This window comes from Sycon ciliatum, chromosome 6, assembly GCF_964019385.1.
Source record: "Sycon ciliatum chromosome 6, ocSycCili1.1, whole genome shotgun sequence".
NCBI classification, from domain to species: Eukaryota; Metazoa; Porifera; class Calcarea; order Leucosolenida; family Sycettidae; genus Sycon; species Sycon ciliatum.
In genome coordinates, this window is record NC_088648.1 from 29709547 (window position 1) to 29728206 (window position 18660).

The 18660-nt window shown below is 49.5% G+C and overlaps 1 protein-coding gene across 1 annotated transcript; it reads left to right on the forward strand.

Annotated features, from left to right (window-relative positions):
• The first annotated feature begins 1443 nt into the window (after positions 1 to 1443).
• On the forward strand, positions 1444 to 18380 carry LOC135819858 (WW domain-containing oxidoreductase-like). Its single transcript, XM_065333140.1, has 7 exons — positions 1444 to 2159; positions 3882 to 4053; positions 10532 to 10566; positions 14325 to 14516; positions 15275 to 15404; positions 16255 to 16381; positions 17704 to 18380. The coding sequence occupies exons 1-7, from the start codon at positions 2001 to 2003 to the stop codon at positions 17852 to 17854; spliced, it is 966 nt and encodes a 321-aa protein (XP_065189212.1). The 5' UTR covers positions 1444 to 2000; the 3' UTR covers positions 17855 to 18380.
• The last annotated feature ends 280 nt before the right edge of the window (positions 18381 to 18660 follow it).

The following is an 18660-nucleotide window of genomic DNA, read 5'->3' on the forward strand; positions in this document are numbered from 1 at the left end:
AAACTTTCAGCTTGTCAGCATAAAAAGGAAACGTAAAACAGGCTTTTGAAAATCGGCAGTCAGACTAATACCGTATTTTTCGGAGTATAGTGCGCGCCTTTGTATAACGCGCACCCCCAATCTTCATCGGGGGTGCGCACTTCAATCTTCATTGAAGTACAATCATGCATTTCATATTCGGAGCATACTGCTTAGTGCGCATCTGCGATTTAGGGCCTAAAATAGTACATCTAAAGTGCGCGCACTCCGGAAAATACGGTAGATGTATGGTACATGTATTATAATTATTATGGTTGTATACATGTAGTCAGGAGCACGCCTTGTATTAAAGGGGAAGTATACCCTAAAATCAAATTTTCACCAGTTGTAGTCTTCTGGGTGCTGAGTCGAATGGTCTTGGTCCGAGGAAGCTGCGACGCTCCCTTCCTACTTGAATCCCAATCGAACTCGCGCACTTCCACCGAAACTGGGTGACTGCGCCCTACTAGATGGGGATTTGTATGCAAAATGTCACTAAAAGCGCCATTTCGTTCTTATAAAAGTACGGATGACCGCGATTGGCCCATATGTTGTAGTCTTTTGGACGCTGAGTCGACTGGTTTTGGTCCGAAAAGGCTGCGATGCAGCGTTCCTCCTTTATTCCCAATCGAACATGGTTGAACAAGCGGTCACGTGCTCCTGGGTGCCCAAATCACCTGGTCACCACGCCAGCAGGTGACAACTTTCACACCAAGGTTCAACTCGAGTTCAACTCGAGTGACATGACTGCACCCAAAAAAGGTCAAACAGGCTAGTAAGTTGTACCCTGCAGGCACGGTGACCAGCTGACTGGTGTACGCAGGAGCACGTGACCGCTTGTTCAACCATGTTCGATTGGGAATAAAGGAGGAACGCTGCATCGCAGCCTTTTCGGACCAAAACCAGTCGACTCAGCGTCCAAAAGACTACAACATATGGGCCAATCGCGGTCATCCGTGCTTTTATAAGAACGAAATGGCGCTTTTAGTGACATTTTGCATACAAATCCCCATCTAGTAGGGCGCAGTCACCCAGTTTCGGTGGAAGTGCGCGAGTTCGATTGGGATTCAAGTAGGAAGGGAGCGTCGCAGCTTCCTCGGACCAAGACCATTCGACTCAGCACCCAGAAGACTACAACTGGTGAAAATTTGATTTTAGGGTATACTTCCCCTTTAAACATGCTGTCAAAATCGAACAACATGTACGTAGACTACATGCCAGTCCGGGCGTCAGCACGTAGCACTCCAATCTCCATCCATGTCGACTGTCCAGCTCTCTTTTGCACTTTCTTTTTTCTTTTGAAAAAAGAGTTCTGACATTATATCTGCACTGTAAAAAAAATGAAAAATCAGGAAATCCTGGGAGCTGATTTGGACGTAATCATGGCAGTGTTCTCGCTTCGTTTCCACAGCAAGTATTGAAGTAGCCAGCCAAGCCAGCAAGGACGGAGGAGGAATTTTTGACCATTGCCATTGGCAAATAATTCGCATTGGTAATCGATCAAAATAGACCCTCATAAATCTTGAGCACAGCATGGAATGACCGGCGACATTTCCATTCAAAGGACGAGGTACGTTGTAGTTGTCAGCTAGCGCAGGACATTAGTATTTTAGTGGTTTCTTTCCTCGTGACCCTCACTAGGCCTCAGGCTTCAAATTATCACGGAATGGGCCGGCCGGCTGACGTGACGAGCCTCTGACGGCGGGTTCCAACTAACTAATTACTTACTAGGCTCTTCGTCGCAGCAGTGTGGCATCTTCCAAACGGACGAAACCGCCTTGTTTTCTGAGTTGCGGAGTTGCGCGGTTCTTGCTCAGGACAGGGCCGGCCCGCGAGCTGCACGAGGAGCCGCCACAGCATCACAGGGGGTGGGCGAACAGGGATTAGTAGATCTACTGTGTAGTCTGCTGCTGACTCGACCACGCTGCTCGCCACGGTGGATGTCGCACTGGGAGTGAGAGAAGCGAACTCGGATTCGGACGATGGGAGCTCGCCAGTCGTTCCCGACAGTGGACCTGCGTGGTCGTGTTGCAATCGTAACCGGTGCTAACTCCGGTACGGGCTATGAGACTACGAAAGCCCTGGCCAGGATGGGGGCCAAGGTCATCATGGCCTGCAGATCACAGAGCAGAGTAGAGCAGGTAAGAGCTGTGTCAAGTACAGTCGACCTACCCTTATAACGATATTTGCGTCACACCAAGAAATATTGTTATAAGGGTAATATTGTTATAGGGGTAACTGGTTCATTTCATACACATACGTCATAATGCATGAATTCTGTTCATTTTTTACACTCTTCATAGCATAAAAAACTGACGTACATGCACATTATGTGCACAGCAAGGTGCCCACTGGTGCCCCCATTGCATTTCGTCATGTCCCAGTGACTTATCAAGTGAAGCTTGCCCTACCTGGATATTGGTCTCTACATGCTGCCTGCTAGATATTGTTATAAAATGGAAAATGTCGATTGGTCAGCCCATTTTATATCGTTATAGGGGTAATATCGTTATAGCAATATTGTTATAGAGGTAAGGCATTGTATACACAAGTCAATGGAGTGATTTGGTTTGACAGAAAAATATCGTTATAAGGGTAATATCGTTACAGGGGTTATCGTTATAAGGGTAGGTTGACTGTAAAAGGATGACCTGCTCCCATATGCATGTACATGTACCTGTAGGGGACTACCCCTGAGATTGAGATTGAGTAGGGGACTGCCCCCATGATTTGCAGCTTGCTGAAGGCCACTTGGACTCCCGCAAATGCCAATGGCAGAGTTTCATGCCAGGTGACTAACCCTAAAATCTTGTACAAGAGCCGCACTTGAATAGAAGCCGCCCTGGAGTAGAAGCCGCACTTTTGGAAATGTTTTAAATCGCAGGCCGCATGCGTAAGCCGGTCCTTGTATAGCAGCCGCTGCTTCAAAATGCAGCACTACGCTCACTCCTAGTCCTACTGTCGTGGACATGGAAATCCGGCCGCACGTCTAGCGGCCCCAGGGCGCTGGCCATGCAGCTGTGGACAAGCGGTACACACATGCATTTATGCCCTGTAGGGCGCTGCATGGTTGGATTAACATGTGCACTGCAGTCTGCATGCAGCGTTCTGTACGCGCTGCGGGCGCCGGCCCCGGTCAATCGACCGCATTTCCATGTCCACGACAGTAGATCAGTATGATCATACAGGCTCTTATATTTCTAAGTATTACAAAATAATTGAGAGGCTTTGAATCGTTTTTATCAAAATCTAAATATTTGCCGGGTTGGAAGGTGGGGAGTATGAAAAAAAATTTTAAATCATAGAGGCTACGCTACAGCCATTGTGGCATGTGTAAGGCGTGTGCAGGTGAACTTGTGATGTAGATCAGATATCAACGGAGGAAATGTGTAGAAAACATGCGTAAACAACAAACCCCGGATGGTGTTGAAAAGGTTGTGCCGACGGTAGCCAGAACACCACTGCATGTATTGAGGGTTCACTGTAGCAACAGAAGGAGACCATGTGACCAAACAATGGGTGCATATCTGATCATCATTTTGCAACAGAAGCTTCTTTGTAATTTACACTCATACCTCGATTATCCAGACCCCAAAGTTACGGGCACTTCAGTCTACCGGGCAGGCAGGCACCCTTTGGGCGAGTTGCAGTGGAAATATTACTACTCTTTTGTCACTTTTTGTGGAAGTAGTGACGTCATAATTATGCCATATCTATGGCCTTTCCCCATACAAATGTTTGTGATTCGGAGTTACGGACATTTCAAATTTACGTGCACTGCTCGCCGGCTCGGTCCCGGACCGCCCGGATACACGAGGTTTGAGTGTATTGTGTGTAATGCTGATGTTCTTGTCACAATATAGGCAATGGAGAGAATGCGGAAAGAGCTGCCAGGTCAAACGCTGGACGTGGCGTATGTCAAGCTAGACCTGGCATCCATGTCCTCCACCGTACAATGTGCTGAGCAGTTCATGAGTGAGCATGATCACCTGCACATACTCTGCTGCAATGCGGGCATCATCGGACACCAATTCGGTGAGTCACTGAGTGCTTACTAGGTGTTGTGAACCCTCTAAGATTCTCTAAATTGTCAGGATCGTACGACCACACGGCACGAGGACAACTCTTTCCTTTACACAGTATATTTCACTCCATCGAATAATTAACAATGAACACTAATAACACCAGCTATTTATAGCATGCAGAAACAGCGTACATGCAAAACATAAGCATATAAAACTGGACATAACAGCGTATACAGCAAAACGCACACAACGCATATAGCGTATGCCATGCAGCAACATCAGCGGTACGGCGGAGTCGAAATACAACATTTCAACGAATACAATGCCATAAGCGCGAAGGCCTTTCCCAATTGAGAACTGGTGGTTTACAACATTCTCCCCACCAAAGGGCTTCTCACCGCCGTACAACAATGCACACAAGTCAAAAACGATCCGGGGCTCTGACTACGCGCCCAGAACGCGTCATCTCCTGCTGCCGTGGTGGTGGTAACGGTGCTGGCGGTTCATATGCTGGCTGCTGAGGGACGATAGCAGGTTGAGCGGTATCGGCAAGCCCAGGAGCCACGTCCTGTGACGATACTTCTAATGGCACTAACCTTTGGATCGGCCTCAACAGGGTACTGGTACTCAACTTAACCTTGGCAACACGACGCTTGCCATCTCGACCAGGGAATAACTCGATGATCCGTCCCAAACGCCAGAACTGTTTGCGCTTGGTATCATCGAGAACAAAGACAACATCACCCACAGCTAAAGGGCGCGACATGGTCTGTTGGTGTTTGTTCAGCTGACTGAGGTACTCCACCTCCCAACGATTCTTGACATGCTCCAGTGTCCGACTGAGGTAACGCAATCTCGATGACATCTGCGCAGCGTCCAGGGTACCTGCTGGCTTCTCTGACGACATCCAGATGTCACCCATCATCATTGCAGGGGTTACTGGTGGCTCATCCAGGCTATCAGACACATACGTTAGCGGACGACTATTCACCACTGCTTCAACCTCATACAAGAGGGTCTCAAGCTCCTGGACCTTCAGAAACGCTGTTCCCATTACCTTTTTTAAGGCACTCTTCACTGTACCAACCATTCGCTCATAGAAGCCTCCATGCCATGGTGCAGCTGGAGGATTGAACATCCATGGCACACTCAGTTTGTCAGATGCCGCCTTGAACGTTGTAGCGTTGTCAGACCTGATCCGAGACGGCAAACTACGTCTCGCGACAAACTTCCGAAATGCCATCAAGAATGACTCGGTACTTAAACTATCGACCACCTCCAAGTGAACTGCTCTGGTGGTGGCACACACAAACAATGCTATCCATACCTTCGGAGATGACTCACCACGGCGCACGTACAGCGGACCAGCATAGTCGATGCCGGTAGTTGCGAACGGCCTCTCGTGAACAACTCGGTCTTCTGGCAGCGGCGGGCAGACTTCTGAGGCAGCCTTAGCCTTGTAGCGGCGGCATGTAACACATCGCTGAGTAATGTTGCGTAGCGCTCGTCGACCACCGATAATCCAGAATTTCTGACGGATGAACGACAAGACTCCTTCTACACCTTGGTGCATCCTTTCAACATGCTTTTTCTCCAACAGCAACTCGGTCAGATGATGTTTGCCTAACAGGACTGGGTGCTTGGCTCCATACGCCAACTCGCTGTGCTGAAGTCGTCCCCCGGCTCTGAGCACTCCATGCTCATCTAGAAACGGTGCAAGCTGATACACCTTCGACCCGGGCTTCACTGGTTGACCTTGCTTGATCAGCTCAAGATCCTCAGCGAAACATGCGGCTTGAACGATGCGGTACAATACGTTGTCTGCTGCAAAATAGAGTTCAGCACGAGGCTCAGTGTGCTTCCACTGCAACATCCAAGTCACCATGCCCTGTGCCCTCGACCATTTACTGAATCGGAGCCACCATTCCTTATCAGATTCTCGACTACAGGTGGTGGCTGACACTCGTACTTCTACACTGGACTCATCTGTAGCTGCGGTTGAGGATGCGGTGGGCCAGTCATTGGGCTCCGTGATCCAGGTTGGTCCGCCCCTCCAGAACGGACTACGGATCTGCTGTGCACTACTCCCACGCGACGGTAAATCTGCTGGGTTGTGAAGGCCCGGGCAATGGTTCCACACAATGCCGACCTTCTTCGATATCTCTTGGACTTGACTGACGCGGTTAGCCACAAATGTTTTCCATTTGTACGATGGATTACTGATCCAATGAACGGTAGTGAGACTGTCAGTCCAGCCATAGACTTGCGTGACGGTCACACGCAGCTCCTTCACCACAAACTCAGCGTAGCGAGCCGCTAGACATACTGCTTGTAACTCAAGGCGGGCTAACGTGGGCGGAGACACAGGTGCCACTTTGGCCTTGGCAAATACCAAGTGCGACTGTCCATTGACGACTGCATACAAACAACATCCAAACGCTTTCTCACTGGCATCGGCGAAGGCATGAAGCGCAATCGGCGTCTCAAGAGTGCAACAAATCCAACGTGGTATGTCAATGCTCACCACTTCGGCCAACTCTCCCCACCATTGCGCACATGCGGCTGCGATGCCATCAGGCAACTTATCATCCCAGTCGCCTCCGACTTTCCAGGCTTGCTGTAGCAGTATCTTTCCCGGCACAACTGCCGGTGCTGCTAGACCTAGCGGATCAAACACTGATGCAACACACTTGAGGAGGGATCGCCGGGTCCAAACAGACGGCCTATCGGACTCGCCTAGCGCTGCTATGCTGAGCAAGTCATCACTGGTTTTCCATTTCAGACCGAGAACTTTATCTCCGGCCTCTGGATCGCACGGGATTTCGTTGCCTCGCCACTTGCGTAACTCCATGCCAGCATCCGTAAGCACACGCACGCTGAACTCTTGCATCTCCTTAGCTTCCGAGGCATTTGAGACACTAGAGACCAAATCGTCAACGTAGAAACTCGTGAGCAAGAGATCAATACGATCTCGCTCTTTGGGTGCAGACAACGCCCGTAGCTCCTTCAAGTGATGCTGAATCACCGCAGTAAGCATGTACGGCGAGCAGTTTACGCCAAATGGCAGTTTCGTTAGCCTCCAGGTTAACAGTTCATCGCTGTCGCTTCGACCGGGCCACAAGAAACGCAAGTACGGACGGTCTTCGGGATTAACCGCGACCATGAAGAAAGCCTTGCGGATGTCCGCTTGCAGCGCGCTCTTATATTCACGGAACCGTAATAGCATACCTGCGAGACTCGGCAATAGCGACGGTCCAGGGTCAACCATGTCGTTCAACGACTTGCCATCTGGAGCCGTCGCCGAGGCATTGAACACCACTCTTAACTTCGTGGTTGCAGCGTGCTCGCGGAACACACCATGATGCGGTACATAGTACCCGGCATCGCTCTCACATGGCTCCAGCTCAATTGCTCCAAGCTCGCGGTACTCCCTGATCAGCACATCATCATAGAGCGCACGCTTCCCATTCCTCTTCAGCTTTTCAAGAAGCCGCGTTGCGATGACTCTAGCTTGAGCAAAGTTATCCGTTGGCCGACGCTCATTTCGCCACAAGAGACCCACTTGGTACCCGCTGCCCTGGCGACATAGCGGGAAAGATGGCAGGTGCTGATGTTGTTCTGGAGGTTCATCCAACTGCCATAGTTTGTCGATGTGGGCTGTGACACATGACACGGTTACCGGCTGACTGTTTCGACTTGGTGCAGACGCTGGACCAGATAATACATTACCTATCTCTGTGTTCCACACCGTCTCACCATTAACTTCCTTCTTGCTGTGCAGTACCGCGTTGATATAGTCTGCACCAATCAGCATATGTATTTCGTCTGATGTCCCTTGTTGAGGCTTGTCACTCAGCTCTACTCCCCAACTGTGCCACTGCGCAATGGTCTGCGGACTTGCGCACTTCAGGTCCAGCTCAAGCGTTGGTTTCACGAACGCGCGTACCCGAATGCTAGCGGAGCTACCCTGGATCGTGATGGCGTACTTATCCATGCGCTGTTGGGTTGGTTCCGCGCCGAACGGCTTCACCTCTACATTTTCAACCCCAACGTGTTCTGCATCGATTGCTGACACCAAAGCTGCAGTCACGAATGACGCCTCAGCACCCGAGTCCAGGAACACGCGAACCTTCGCGTTTCGAGTTCTTCCCTCAACTCGTGCCACTCCGGTCATCAGCCGCACACTTGGCGAGTGTAGACAGCACGACCCAACATTCTTCTCCGTAACTATCTCAGTCGGTTTCTCCCGGCTGTAACCTGCTCTTTCCAACACATCATGTATTAGCAGGTGGTGTTTCCTCTGGCATTTCGTGCATCTCGAGCCTGACCGACATTCTCTGGCCATATGGCCATACTTAAGGCAGTTCCAGCAGAGTCTCTCTCGCTGCAGAAAACCCTTTCTCCCTTCCAGTGGCAGCGACTTTAGCTGCTTCTCTGCATCTGCGACCGATATCGCCATGCACTGTGCCGACGCCGTGGGCCTTGGCACGGATCGTTCTACTGGCTTCCTGGCAGTATCACCCTGTCGTCCGTGCGCGACCTGGTAAGACGCGCCGTGCTCCTGTACCTGGCGCAGTGACATCCCGTAGCACTGCCGTTCGACCAGGTACGTCTTCATCTCAGGTCCGCATTGCTCCAAGATTACCTGCTTTGCCATTGCTTGCAGCACCGGGGACATTTTTCCTATATCGGCGCTATACTTGGTGTCCACCTCGCCATCTTCTGTCATAGCGAGTGTGGCCCACACCTCTACCTCTCGGCAAACACGGACAACGTATTGATGAAACGACTCATCTGACCGCTGCTTGCCTGTCAGCAATGTCTTCCACGCTTTATCCGGAGTCTTTCCGAGCGAGGCAAGCAACTCTCGTTTTGCTTCCTCGTAATTATTGCATCCAATACATATCCTCTCCGCTTTGCTACCCGCTAGCGCGATGCGCAGTCGCAGCAGCCATTCGCTTTCTTCGAACTCGTTCTTGGAACAGATGTCCTCGAACAGGTCAAGATAACGCTCCAATGGCTGCGTTCCATCATATGAGGGGATTTTCATCACCGGTTGACGCCCACCGCTGTGACTGGGAGATTCCTCTGTACCTCCCATCGTGGCTTTACCCTCACCCTCCTGCGCATTGGCGATGCGCTCGTTAATCTCCTTTAGTGTTTTGGCAAACTCGGTGCGGAGCGCCTCCTCTCGCCGTCTGGCACTGCGCTCCTCACGCTCCGCGTACTGTTGGAGCCTCTGCTCAACATGTACCTTCAACAACTCGCCTTCTAATCCTAACCGCTCTCCATTGTCGATAAAGCTGGCTTCCAAATTGTTCCATAGTTCCTCTGCCATGCTCGCTCCTATCCTGGCGTGGTCGCCAAATGTTGTGAACCCTCTAAGATTCTCTAAATTGTCAGGATCGTACGACCACACGGCACGAGGACAACTCTTTCCTTTACACAGTATATTTCACTCCATCGAATAATTAACAATGAACACTAATAACACCAGCTATTTATAGCATGCAGAAACAGCGTACATGCAAAACATAAGCATATAAAACTGGACATAACAGCGTATACAGCAAAACGCACACAACGCATATAGCGTATGCCATGCAGCAACATCAGCGGTACGGCGGAGTCGAAATACAACATTTCAACGAATACAATGCCATAAGCGCGAAGGCCTTTCCCAATTGAGAACTGGTGGTTTACAACACTAGGCGCGAGTGATGTCGCCATGTTTGTGCCGAGGGGAGAGAGGTATCCACGTGTCTGCGCCGGGGGGGGGGGGGGGGGGGGTGCATGTGTCTGTACCGGGTGACGGCATGCATGTGTCTGTGCCGGGGGGGGGAGACATGCATGTGGTGTCTGTGCCTAGGGCAAGTCAAAAATATGCCCCAGCTAGACAATTTCATGAACGCCGTTTCATCCGCATTCAACGCAGTTAACGTCCAGCCGTAGCCATCAGCCCAGTTTATACGGTATGCTTGCGCTACTTAAGTAATGTCTGACATGTGTGTGTGTGTGTGTGTGTGTGTGTGTGTGTGTGTGTGCGTGTGTGTATGGTGGTGGAGGGGGGGGGGGGGGGGGAGGAGTATGCTCTTGGCTGAGCCCGAATGTCTAGTCACCCTAGTCCTGTGCAGTGGGTTGTAAAAGTACAGTGCTGCTCAATGAAATCCGAACGAGTCACTCGAGTACGCGCCGAGCGTAACGCAGCCCTGGATCTCCAAACACTGTGCTGGGGAATGGTGCAAGGCGCAAACGTGAGTAACACGACTGGATTTCATGGAGCAGCACTGTAGTTGTCCCGTGCACTGCCTGCTACCGTAATTCTCTCCCCGTTCGCCTTTTGTTTCAAATCTTTATTCTCACGATGGCCTCTGGCCAATAAGAGATCAGACATTTGTTTTTTTTGTTGTTCTTGTTGTTGTTGTTGTTGTTGTTGTTGTTGTTGTTGTTGTTGTTGTTGTCGTTGTTGTTGTTGCTGTTGGCTGCAGAGCTGACTGAGGACAAGATAGAGTCCGTATTCCAGGTAAGGACGATAATGGCGGCAGCGTTTTGAGCAGGAGTATATTGTGCGTCAATGCTCTACTTTGTAACGACAGTGACCTGATGCCGTCCCTTCTCTCTCTCTCTCTCTCTCTCTCTCTCTCTCTCTCTCTCTCTCTCTCTCTCTCTCTCTCTCTCTCTCTCTCTCTCTCTCTCTCTCTCTCTTCTCTCTCTTTCTCTCTCTTTCTCTCTCTCTCTCTTTCTCTCTCCCCCCCCCCCTCCCCCTGGAATCACATCTTATCACTCATCTGTGTTTTAGAAGTCTGCTTTCTACTCACCTCCCACCGCTTAGGAGCTGTATCTGCGCCTTGATCCAAGAGGGTGGTGGCGTTCCTGCGAATGCGGAAAACTGGGCCTTTGGCCGAGTCTCACGCGAACCGTGAATTTTTTTTCTTTTTCTAGTGATTGTAAAACATGAATCCAAGTTCCAGTAAATTTAGTCAGTTGTGATGGATACTTCTGTCGTGGGCATTGGAATAACCGGGGCCGGCACCCTTACCACGCTAGCGTGTACATGCACTGTAGTTTGCGTACAAACTGTAAAAACGAACCGGCAGTAAGTACCCAAGGCTGCAAGGCCAGCGCCCTGCGGCCGTTTGACTTCTCAACGGATTTCAATGTCCACAATACAGGTCGTCCCTCGTTAATACATAATCTCTGGGACTTGACAAATGTTATGTATTAACGGGGTTTATGTACTAAACGAAAGTGTACATAACTTGCTTGTGTACCAGAATTTTTTCACTTTTTTCAACTTTTCTCAGCGTTTCTTGCTACCATGACTAGGGAGCGAGATATTCTTGATTCCCTCAATATAACATAAAAATTATGTTATAACGGTCACAGTCGAGTCAGCGAAGATTCTACAGTTTACATGATAGCATGCCAGCCGCGCCTGTATAGTCACTCGGAAAGAAAACAGAGCTTTCTCGGCTTGTGATGTGCGCTCTGATTTCTGAGCTAATTGCGTCCACAAGTAGAAACCAGAACACATGTGCCTCCACTGGAAGGCCGAAAGACCAACAAATTATGTATTATTGAGGTAGGTGGCGTGCGGGTCCGGAGAAATGTTATGTACTAATGGGGTTTATGTACTAACGAATTATGTACTAACCGACAAAATTTGTATGGAAGTGACCACGTTTCGTCCGGGACTTGAGATTTCTGATGTACTAACTGGGTTTATGTACTAACCGGACTCGTATTAACGGGGGACGACCTGTAGTTGGCTATCATGTTTAGAAATAGCCCACTCAAACATTCTATTCCTCCCAGGGCGGACCGGATTGACTTGCTGTAATAGCAGGGCAGCACACAATGCAATTTTAGCTTGCAACATTGTGTAGTGTGGCTGGAGGGATGAGGAACCCAACGTGACCTTTGACCCATGACCCTGTGACCTTTGACCCATGACCCCGTGACCATTGACCTTAATTAATGTTATGGTTTGGTTTTTATTATTTTAGTTCGTTGCCTCAACAGTACAAAGTACATAATATCAAGAGGGACGAACGAAAAGAGAAAGTAAAACAGAGCAGAAATGACCACTGACCTCTCCGGAATACTATCGTACTGCAATGGAATACGGTACTGGCGCCAGCCTCATGCACTGCACCATGTGCTTTTAGTGCAGCTGCAGAGCATGCAGTACTGTCGGTCGCCAAATGACTGGGGGGGGGGGGGGGGGGGGGGGCAGCCTCCTAGCCTAGGCCGTGCTTATGAATTTTTCAAGTTTTTTTGTTTGTTTTTTAGTATGTTCACATACCCAGCTCGAAAATAACAAAAAAAGACAATGGTACTGAGACTAGGACAACTACTGAGCAGGGGCTGCAGCGTACAGTGTTGCTCAATGAAATCCAGTCGCTTCACTCAAGTACATGCACGCTCCGGGCGTAGCGCAGGCGTAGACCTGCGAACACTGGGCTGCGGAATGACGCAGGGCGCGCACTTGAGTGACGCGACTGGATTTCATTGAGCAGCGCTGTACTTCAGTTGACGCACAGTTGAGTCGCCGTGTACACATTAGTTTGCTGTGCTTGGTGAAATCGTAGCCTGTTTTTTCTCGGCACTCCGTTCGTCCACACCCGACAGTACTGTAATAGTATGGCGCACACAACGTAGGCTGCAATGTGTCCAGCTCCGACGCAGATTGCACTCTTCACTAGCCGCTACTTCAGTACATGTACATGTACATGCACCGTAGGAACTCGCTCTTACGTCATAACACTTCCATGTATGGAACACTCCTGTGCGTGTATGCCTGACACTACGGCACTGGTTTTATGGCAAGATGTGTGTTCTCCATGATTTCTTCAAGAACATACATCTTTTCTTAATGCGCGCAAGCTCCACTGCAGCTACTTCATTACATGAAAAACCTTACACACACCATCCTCAAATCAAGTGGTCTCTTCGTTGCAAATTACGATATCTCAATCGATCGAGATATTGTAGTTTGCAACGAAGAGACCACTTGATTTGAGGATGGTGTGTGTAAGGTTTTTCATGTAACGAAGTAGCTGCAGTGGAGCTTGCACGCATTAAAGGGGAAGTTAAGGCAAAAAAATTCACCAGTTGTAGTCTTCGGGGTACTGAGTCGAATGGTCGTGGTCCGAGGAAGCTGAGACGCTCCCTTCCTACTTTAATCCCAATCGAACTCGCGCACTTCCACCAAAACTGGGTGACCGCGCCCTACGAGATGGGGATTTGTATGCAAAATGTCACTAAAAGCGCCATTTCGTTCTTATAAAAGCACGGATGACCGCGATTGGCCCATATGTTGTAGTCTTTTGGACGCTGAGTCGACTGGTTTTGGTCCGAGAAAGCTGCGATGCAGCGTTCCTCCTTTATTCCCAATCGAACATGGCTGAACATGCGGTCACGTGCTCCTGGGTGCCCAAATCACCTGGTCACCACGCCAGCCGGCGACAACTTTCACACCAAGGTTCAACTCGAGTGACAGGAGTGCACCCAAAAAAGGTCAAACAGGCTAGTAAGTTGTACCCTGCAGGCACGGTGACCAGGTGACTGGTGTACGCAGGAGCACGTGACCGCTTGTTCAACCATGTTCGATTGGGAATAAAGGAGGAACGCTGCATCGCAGCCTTTTCAGACCAAAACCAGTCGACTCAGCGTCCGAAAGACTACAACATATGGGCCAATCGCGGTCATCCGTGCTTTTATAAGAACGAAATGGCGCTTTTAGTGACATTTTGCATACAAATCCCCATCTAGTAGGGCGCAGTCACCCAGTTACAGTGGAAGAGCGCGAGTTAGACTACAACTGGTGAAATTTTGATTTTTGCCTTAACTTCCCCTTTAAGAAAAGATGTGTGTTCTTCAAGAAAGCGTGGGAGCGTACATACATCTTGCCGTATTATTAAAATCTGGTGTCATGTTTTCCGGCGTACACATGCAGGAGTGTTCCATACATGGCAGTATTGTGTCATAAAAGCCGGTTCTTACGGTACATGTGCTTGTATGTAAAACCGGAACATTTCGGTGGAGATGTACTTTCGGAAACTTCGGTGCAGGTAATCTTTGCCTAAAATAAAACGAGACCTAAAATTCACCTATGCCATGCCACACAGTGTGCAAAATGCATTTTTGGATCTGGAAAACTGGTAAACTGAAATTTTCGCGCTACCGAGCCGGTGATTTTGGGAAATACCGAAAATGTGACACCACCGAAAATTCCCGGCTTTCAGTACTGTCTTATCCCGGTCGCGTGCTTCCTCACAGACCAACTACCTGTGCCATTTCCTGCTGATTGCTCGCCTCGTGCCGGCCATGGCGAAGTGCGGTGCGGATGCACGCATAGTCTCCGTGTCGTCCACTGGCCACGTCTTCGTTGGCAACATGGCCACCGGCAAGACCAACTCCCGGGAAGCGTTCAACCGTCTCGGCGTCTACGCCAACACCAAGCTGTACCAGGTGAGGGTCGGAACCGCACTGTCTTCTAACATCTGTGACACGACCACCATGCAGGGACAGCCATGTTGGTTACAACTCCGCACAAACCCTTGCATCTATGGGTCACAATGTGACATGATGTCGGCCATGTTGGTTCCACTGTCCACATGCCATGATCACTTTCTGCACAAACTTGGTCACATGACCAACTGACGTGAAACCACTCTTTACAGCAATTTCACAAATTATTGGTACTTTCGGTGCATCTGTTTCAAACTTGCATCTGTTTCAAGCTTTTTGTAAAGCTTCGATAACCGAACCACCACAAACATACAATCCAATAGGGAACTGCTTCCCTGTACCTAAAATTTCTGCTCACCTAAACCTGGCCTTTTTCTCTCACGCCTTAAATTTTGAGCACCTAAAATTCCTGAGATTAGAGTACCGTGAATAGTTTTTAAAGTTTTTTAATTAAAGTAGTAGATGCGTTTCTGTAAGGATAAAACTACAGTAAGACCTGTGTTTGCCGGAGCCTGTAGCAAGTAGCAAGCAGAATTCTGCGGTGACCGGACACATGTTCATGCACTAAGTGCTGTGCATCTAACGTACATCCCTGTACCGAGTGGAGTCCGGTATTGACCGGAGAGATTTTCATTTACCAAAGTGCTGTGGATCTAAATTGTAGGCTGGATAAAGTGGAATTCTGTCATATCCGGACTGTTGGTGTACGCGCGCGCGTGTGTGCGTGTATGTGCGTGCGTGTGGTTGTCGCTGCGCAGGTAATGATGACGGCGGTGTTGCAGCGTCGCCTACGGGACACGTGCGTGACGGTCACGAGTGTCCACCCGGGAGATGACGTGCATGAGGAGATTGGTTCGCAGGCGTGGCTTGACGGCTTCACAGCAGTGGGTGAGTAACCTCTGCCTGGGAGTAGCTGGGCATCAAACGTACCTAGCCAGAGTGCTCAGACTGACAAGTCAATGCAATCTTTTTAGAGATTTCTAATAATATTCTACATGACCAATAAGAATGGCCTGGGCTACAACACTGAGACCCGAGAAGTTCTTCAGCACCCGACAGTGCTGTATGTCTTAACTTTGCAGAGTACACACTAGGCAAGCTCCACTGTACAGTCATGGAGATTAATCACATCCGAACAAATGCTGCTGGCCGAAAGCACAGCGTACAGCTCAGCCGTCTATATAGGTTATGCGATGACATCATCAGTTGAGATGCCGTGGTGATGTCGTGCACTCGCGGCACAGCGCTGCGCTAGCACTAGCGACTCACGCTGCATAGATAGCGCCCGTTATAAACTCCGCTGATTCACACTGTGTGCTTATACAGTAAAACCTGTCAAGGCAACCACTCTGATACGGCGACCACCCACCCCAGAAGACCACCATAACCAGGACCAAGGGATGCTATTTCCAGTCAAATGACCCTGGATAAGGAGACCACCTGGTAACAGAGACCACATGTTGCAGGTCCCTTGAGCGGTCGTCTTAGACAGGTTTCACTGCACTGCCCATTACACGGAGACAGCAAGGGCAATCAAGGGCAATCAAGGGCAGCAAGGGCAATCAAGGGCAGCAAGGGCAGCAAGGGCAATCAAGGCGTTTTAGTCGCTACTCAGAGTTTCATGCTTTCGCAATCATCAGGCAACATAGTGCCCATTAGATAATCCGCTGACTCATCCCGTGGAATTCAATCGCGTAACATCTGCTCTGCTTGTATTCATGTGTGTGCCGCCGCGCAGGTAGACTACCATCTCCCGCTAAAGCAGCTGTGTCTATCATTTACGCCTGCGTCAGTCCGCAGCTAGCGGGTCACCCGCCGGTTTTCATGGCCAAGTGCCGACCGTACGTGGAAAGCGTCGAGGCAAGGTGCGGTGTTCATTCTGCATTTGCCGCACTGATCATAAATCCTTTTTATTAATAATAATAAAAAGGAGTATGATCAGTGCGGCAAAAATTATTATAATGATTAGGCCGAGTAAAAAAAATTACTAGATGATCGTCCTTTTTTTTGGAAAAATCGGGGAGGGCGGGAGGATTTTATTTTTATTTTTTTACTTTTTACCCTCTCATGCACACAGTGTACACAACAACATCAAGGTTTTTTTTCTCTTTTTTTCTTTTTTTTTCTTTTTTTCTTTTTCTTTCTTCAGCAGATCGATACTGACGTTGTGATATACTAGTAGTATGTGGTCCATATAGTAAAGAAAGTATTAAACAAAGAGCAGTTGCAGTAGAGACAGTGTAGATGATGCACACACGGTAAAAAACCAACGATTTCGGCAAAAACTCACGATTTAAAAAATAAAATATTTCTTGGGGCGCTGACAAAAACTGGGGCGGACGGGGACGATCATCTAGCTTTTTTTTTTACTTGGCCTTATGCATGCATGTGTGACCCTATCTGTACATCGGCATGTGTGTCCCTATTAACTTTGTACATCGGCATGTCCCTCTCTATGTACATCGGCATGTCCATATTATGTACATCGGCATGTGTGTCCCTATCTGTATGTGTGCATGTGTAACCCTATCTATGCGCCTGCATGTGTAACCCTATCTATACGCATGCATGTGTAAACCCATATGTACATCGGCATGATTGTGTACATGATGTGTATGCGATTTTCGGCATTTCGGAACGGCCAAAAAACTTTGCGACGATCCCTAAGTAAGGCCATAGGACGCCAGGGGACAGGAATAAGGACTGAAACGCCAGCAAATGTGGGATTGTGAATTCGGAAATATGATTGTGTGAAGCAGCAAGACAGCCTTTAGGGATCGTCGCAAAAGCTCATCGTTCATTTCGTACTTGGACCCCCTCCGAAATGAACGCAGCTTGCTGTGCTGGACGACGAAAATCGCATTCATGTCATGTACGGCTCAGTTGACCATCGTAGAATAAGCCGCACGGGTTTTTGGGAGTGGATTACAAGTGTTTGAAGTGCGGATTGTACTCTGGAAAATACGCTGCATGTACGGTGTTGGTCGACTTGCGATTTTGCCCCCCCCCCCCCCCCCAAAGAACAATGTTCATTTCAAGGACGACAAAAAACAAACATTTTTACGACGAAGTTAATGGGTTATGGCAATGGGCTTGTGCCGATGCTGGCATGCTTTGTTGCTCTCTGTTTTCTCTTATGCCGATGCTGGCATGCTTTATTGCTCTCTGTTTTCTCTCTGGTGTGCAGTAACAAATCCAAGCAAGAGGAGCTGTTCGATTACAGCGTGAGGTTGTTGCGCGAGCACATCGGCGAGGAAGGCGCCCGAGTGCTGGGCATTGACCTAGCGACCGTGAGCTCTCCCGAGCAGACCAGACTGCCGGCATCGCAGCAAACGTAGCGCACCGCTCGCGCACACTCGCATCCGGAGTTCGCCTCGTAACTTGTAGAGTGCCCTGTAAGGGAGTATGCTATGTAGGCGACGCTTCAACACTGAAGCTAGCCCAGTGCCCTCCCTGTCGTCGGCTGCATAGAACGTACGAGCGCTCATCAGATACAGCCGTCAGTCGATCACGGATACTCACTAAGATGGGTGCACTCGGATGTACACCACGTAGAGGAGAAAGTCGTAACGCGTCCGTTGTTATGACTGCCCTCCGGTTTTGATCAGTGCCGGGTCAAGCGGCAGATGGCTCAGTGCATCTTAACCAACGCCGGGTTAAGCGGCAGATGGCTCAGTGCATCTTGACCAACGCCGGGAGCACACCTGCAGGAGGGAGGAGGAGTTTCCTGTGACGACACAACCGCAGTGCAGGATGTCTCGTTGAGTGGCGGCGCATGTGTTTGGGTGGTGGGGGAAAGACAGGAGCGAGTCACCTGCCGGCGGTCATGCAACACAGTGCGTGTGGAATAGCTGGGGGGGGGGGGGGGGGGGGAGGGGGAGACCAGCACAATCCCAACAGGAGCACTGCTTTGCGGTCCTGCAGTGCCTGTACATCCACTACTCTCGAACACAATCATGGCAGCGAAGGTTTCAGACCGGTGGCCTCAGGCCGGGTAAACAACATTATTGACATACAGTTTTTTTTTTTTTTTTTATTGAACCGCCAATTCTGGCACGTTGTGCCACTGTAGTCTGCATGCAGTCTGCAGAGCAGACGTCTAGCTGCAGCTATGTGACATCTGATACTAGACTTCTAGCTGCAG

Coding starts and splice junctions, on each gene's coding strand:
- LOC135819858 (XM_065333140.1), top strand. CDS start 2,001: ATGGGAGCTCGCCAGTCGTTCCCGACAGTGGACCTGCGTGGTCGTGTT. Junction 2,160..3,881: donor CACAGAGCAGAGTAGAGCAG/GTAAGAGCTGTG, acceptor GTCACAATATAG/GCAATGGAGAGAATGCGGAA. Junction 10,567..14,324: donor AGATAGAGTCCGTATTCCAG/GTAAGGACGATA, acceptor GCTTCCTCACAG/ACCAACTACCTGTGCCATTT.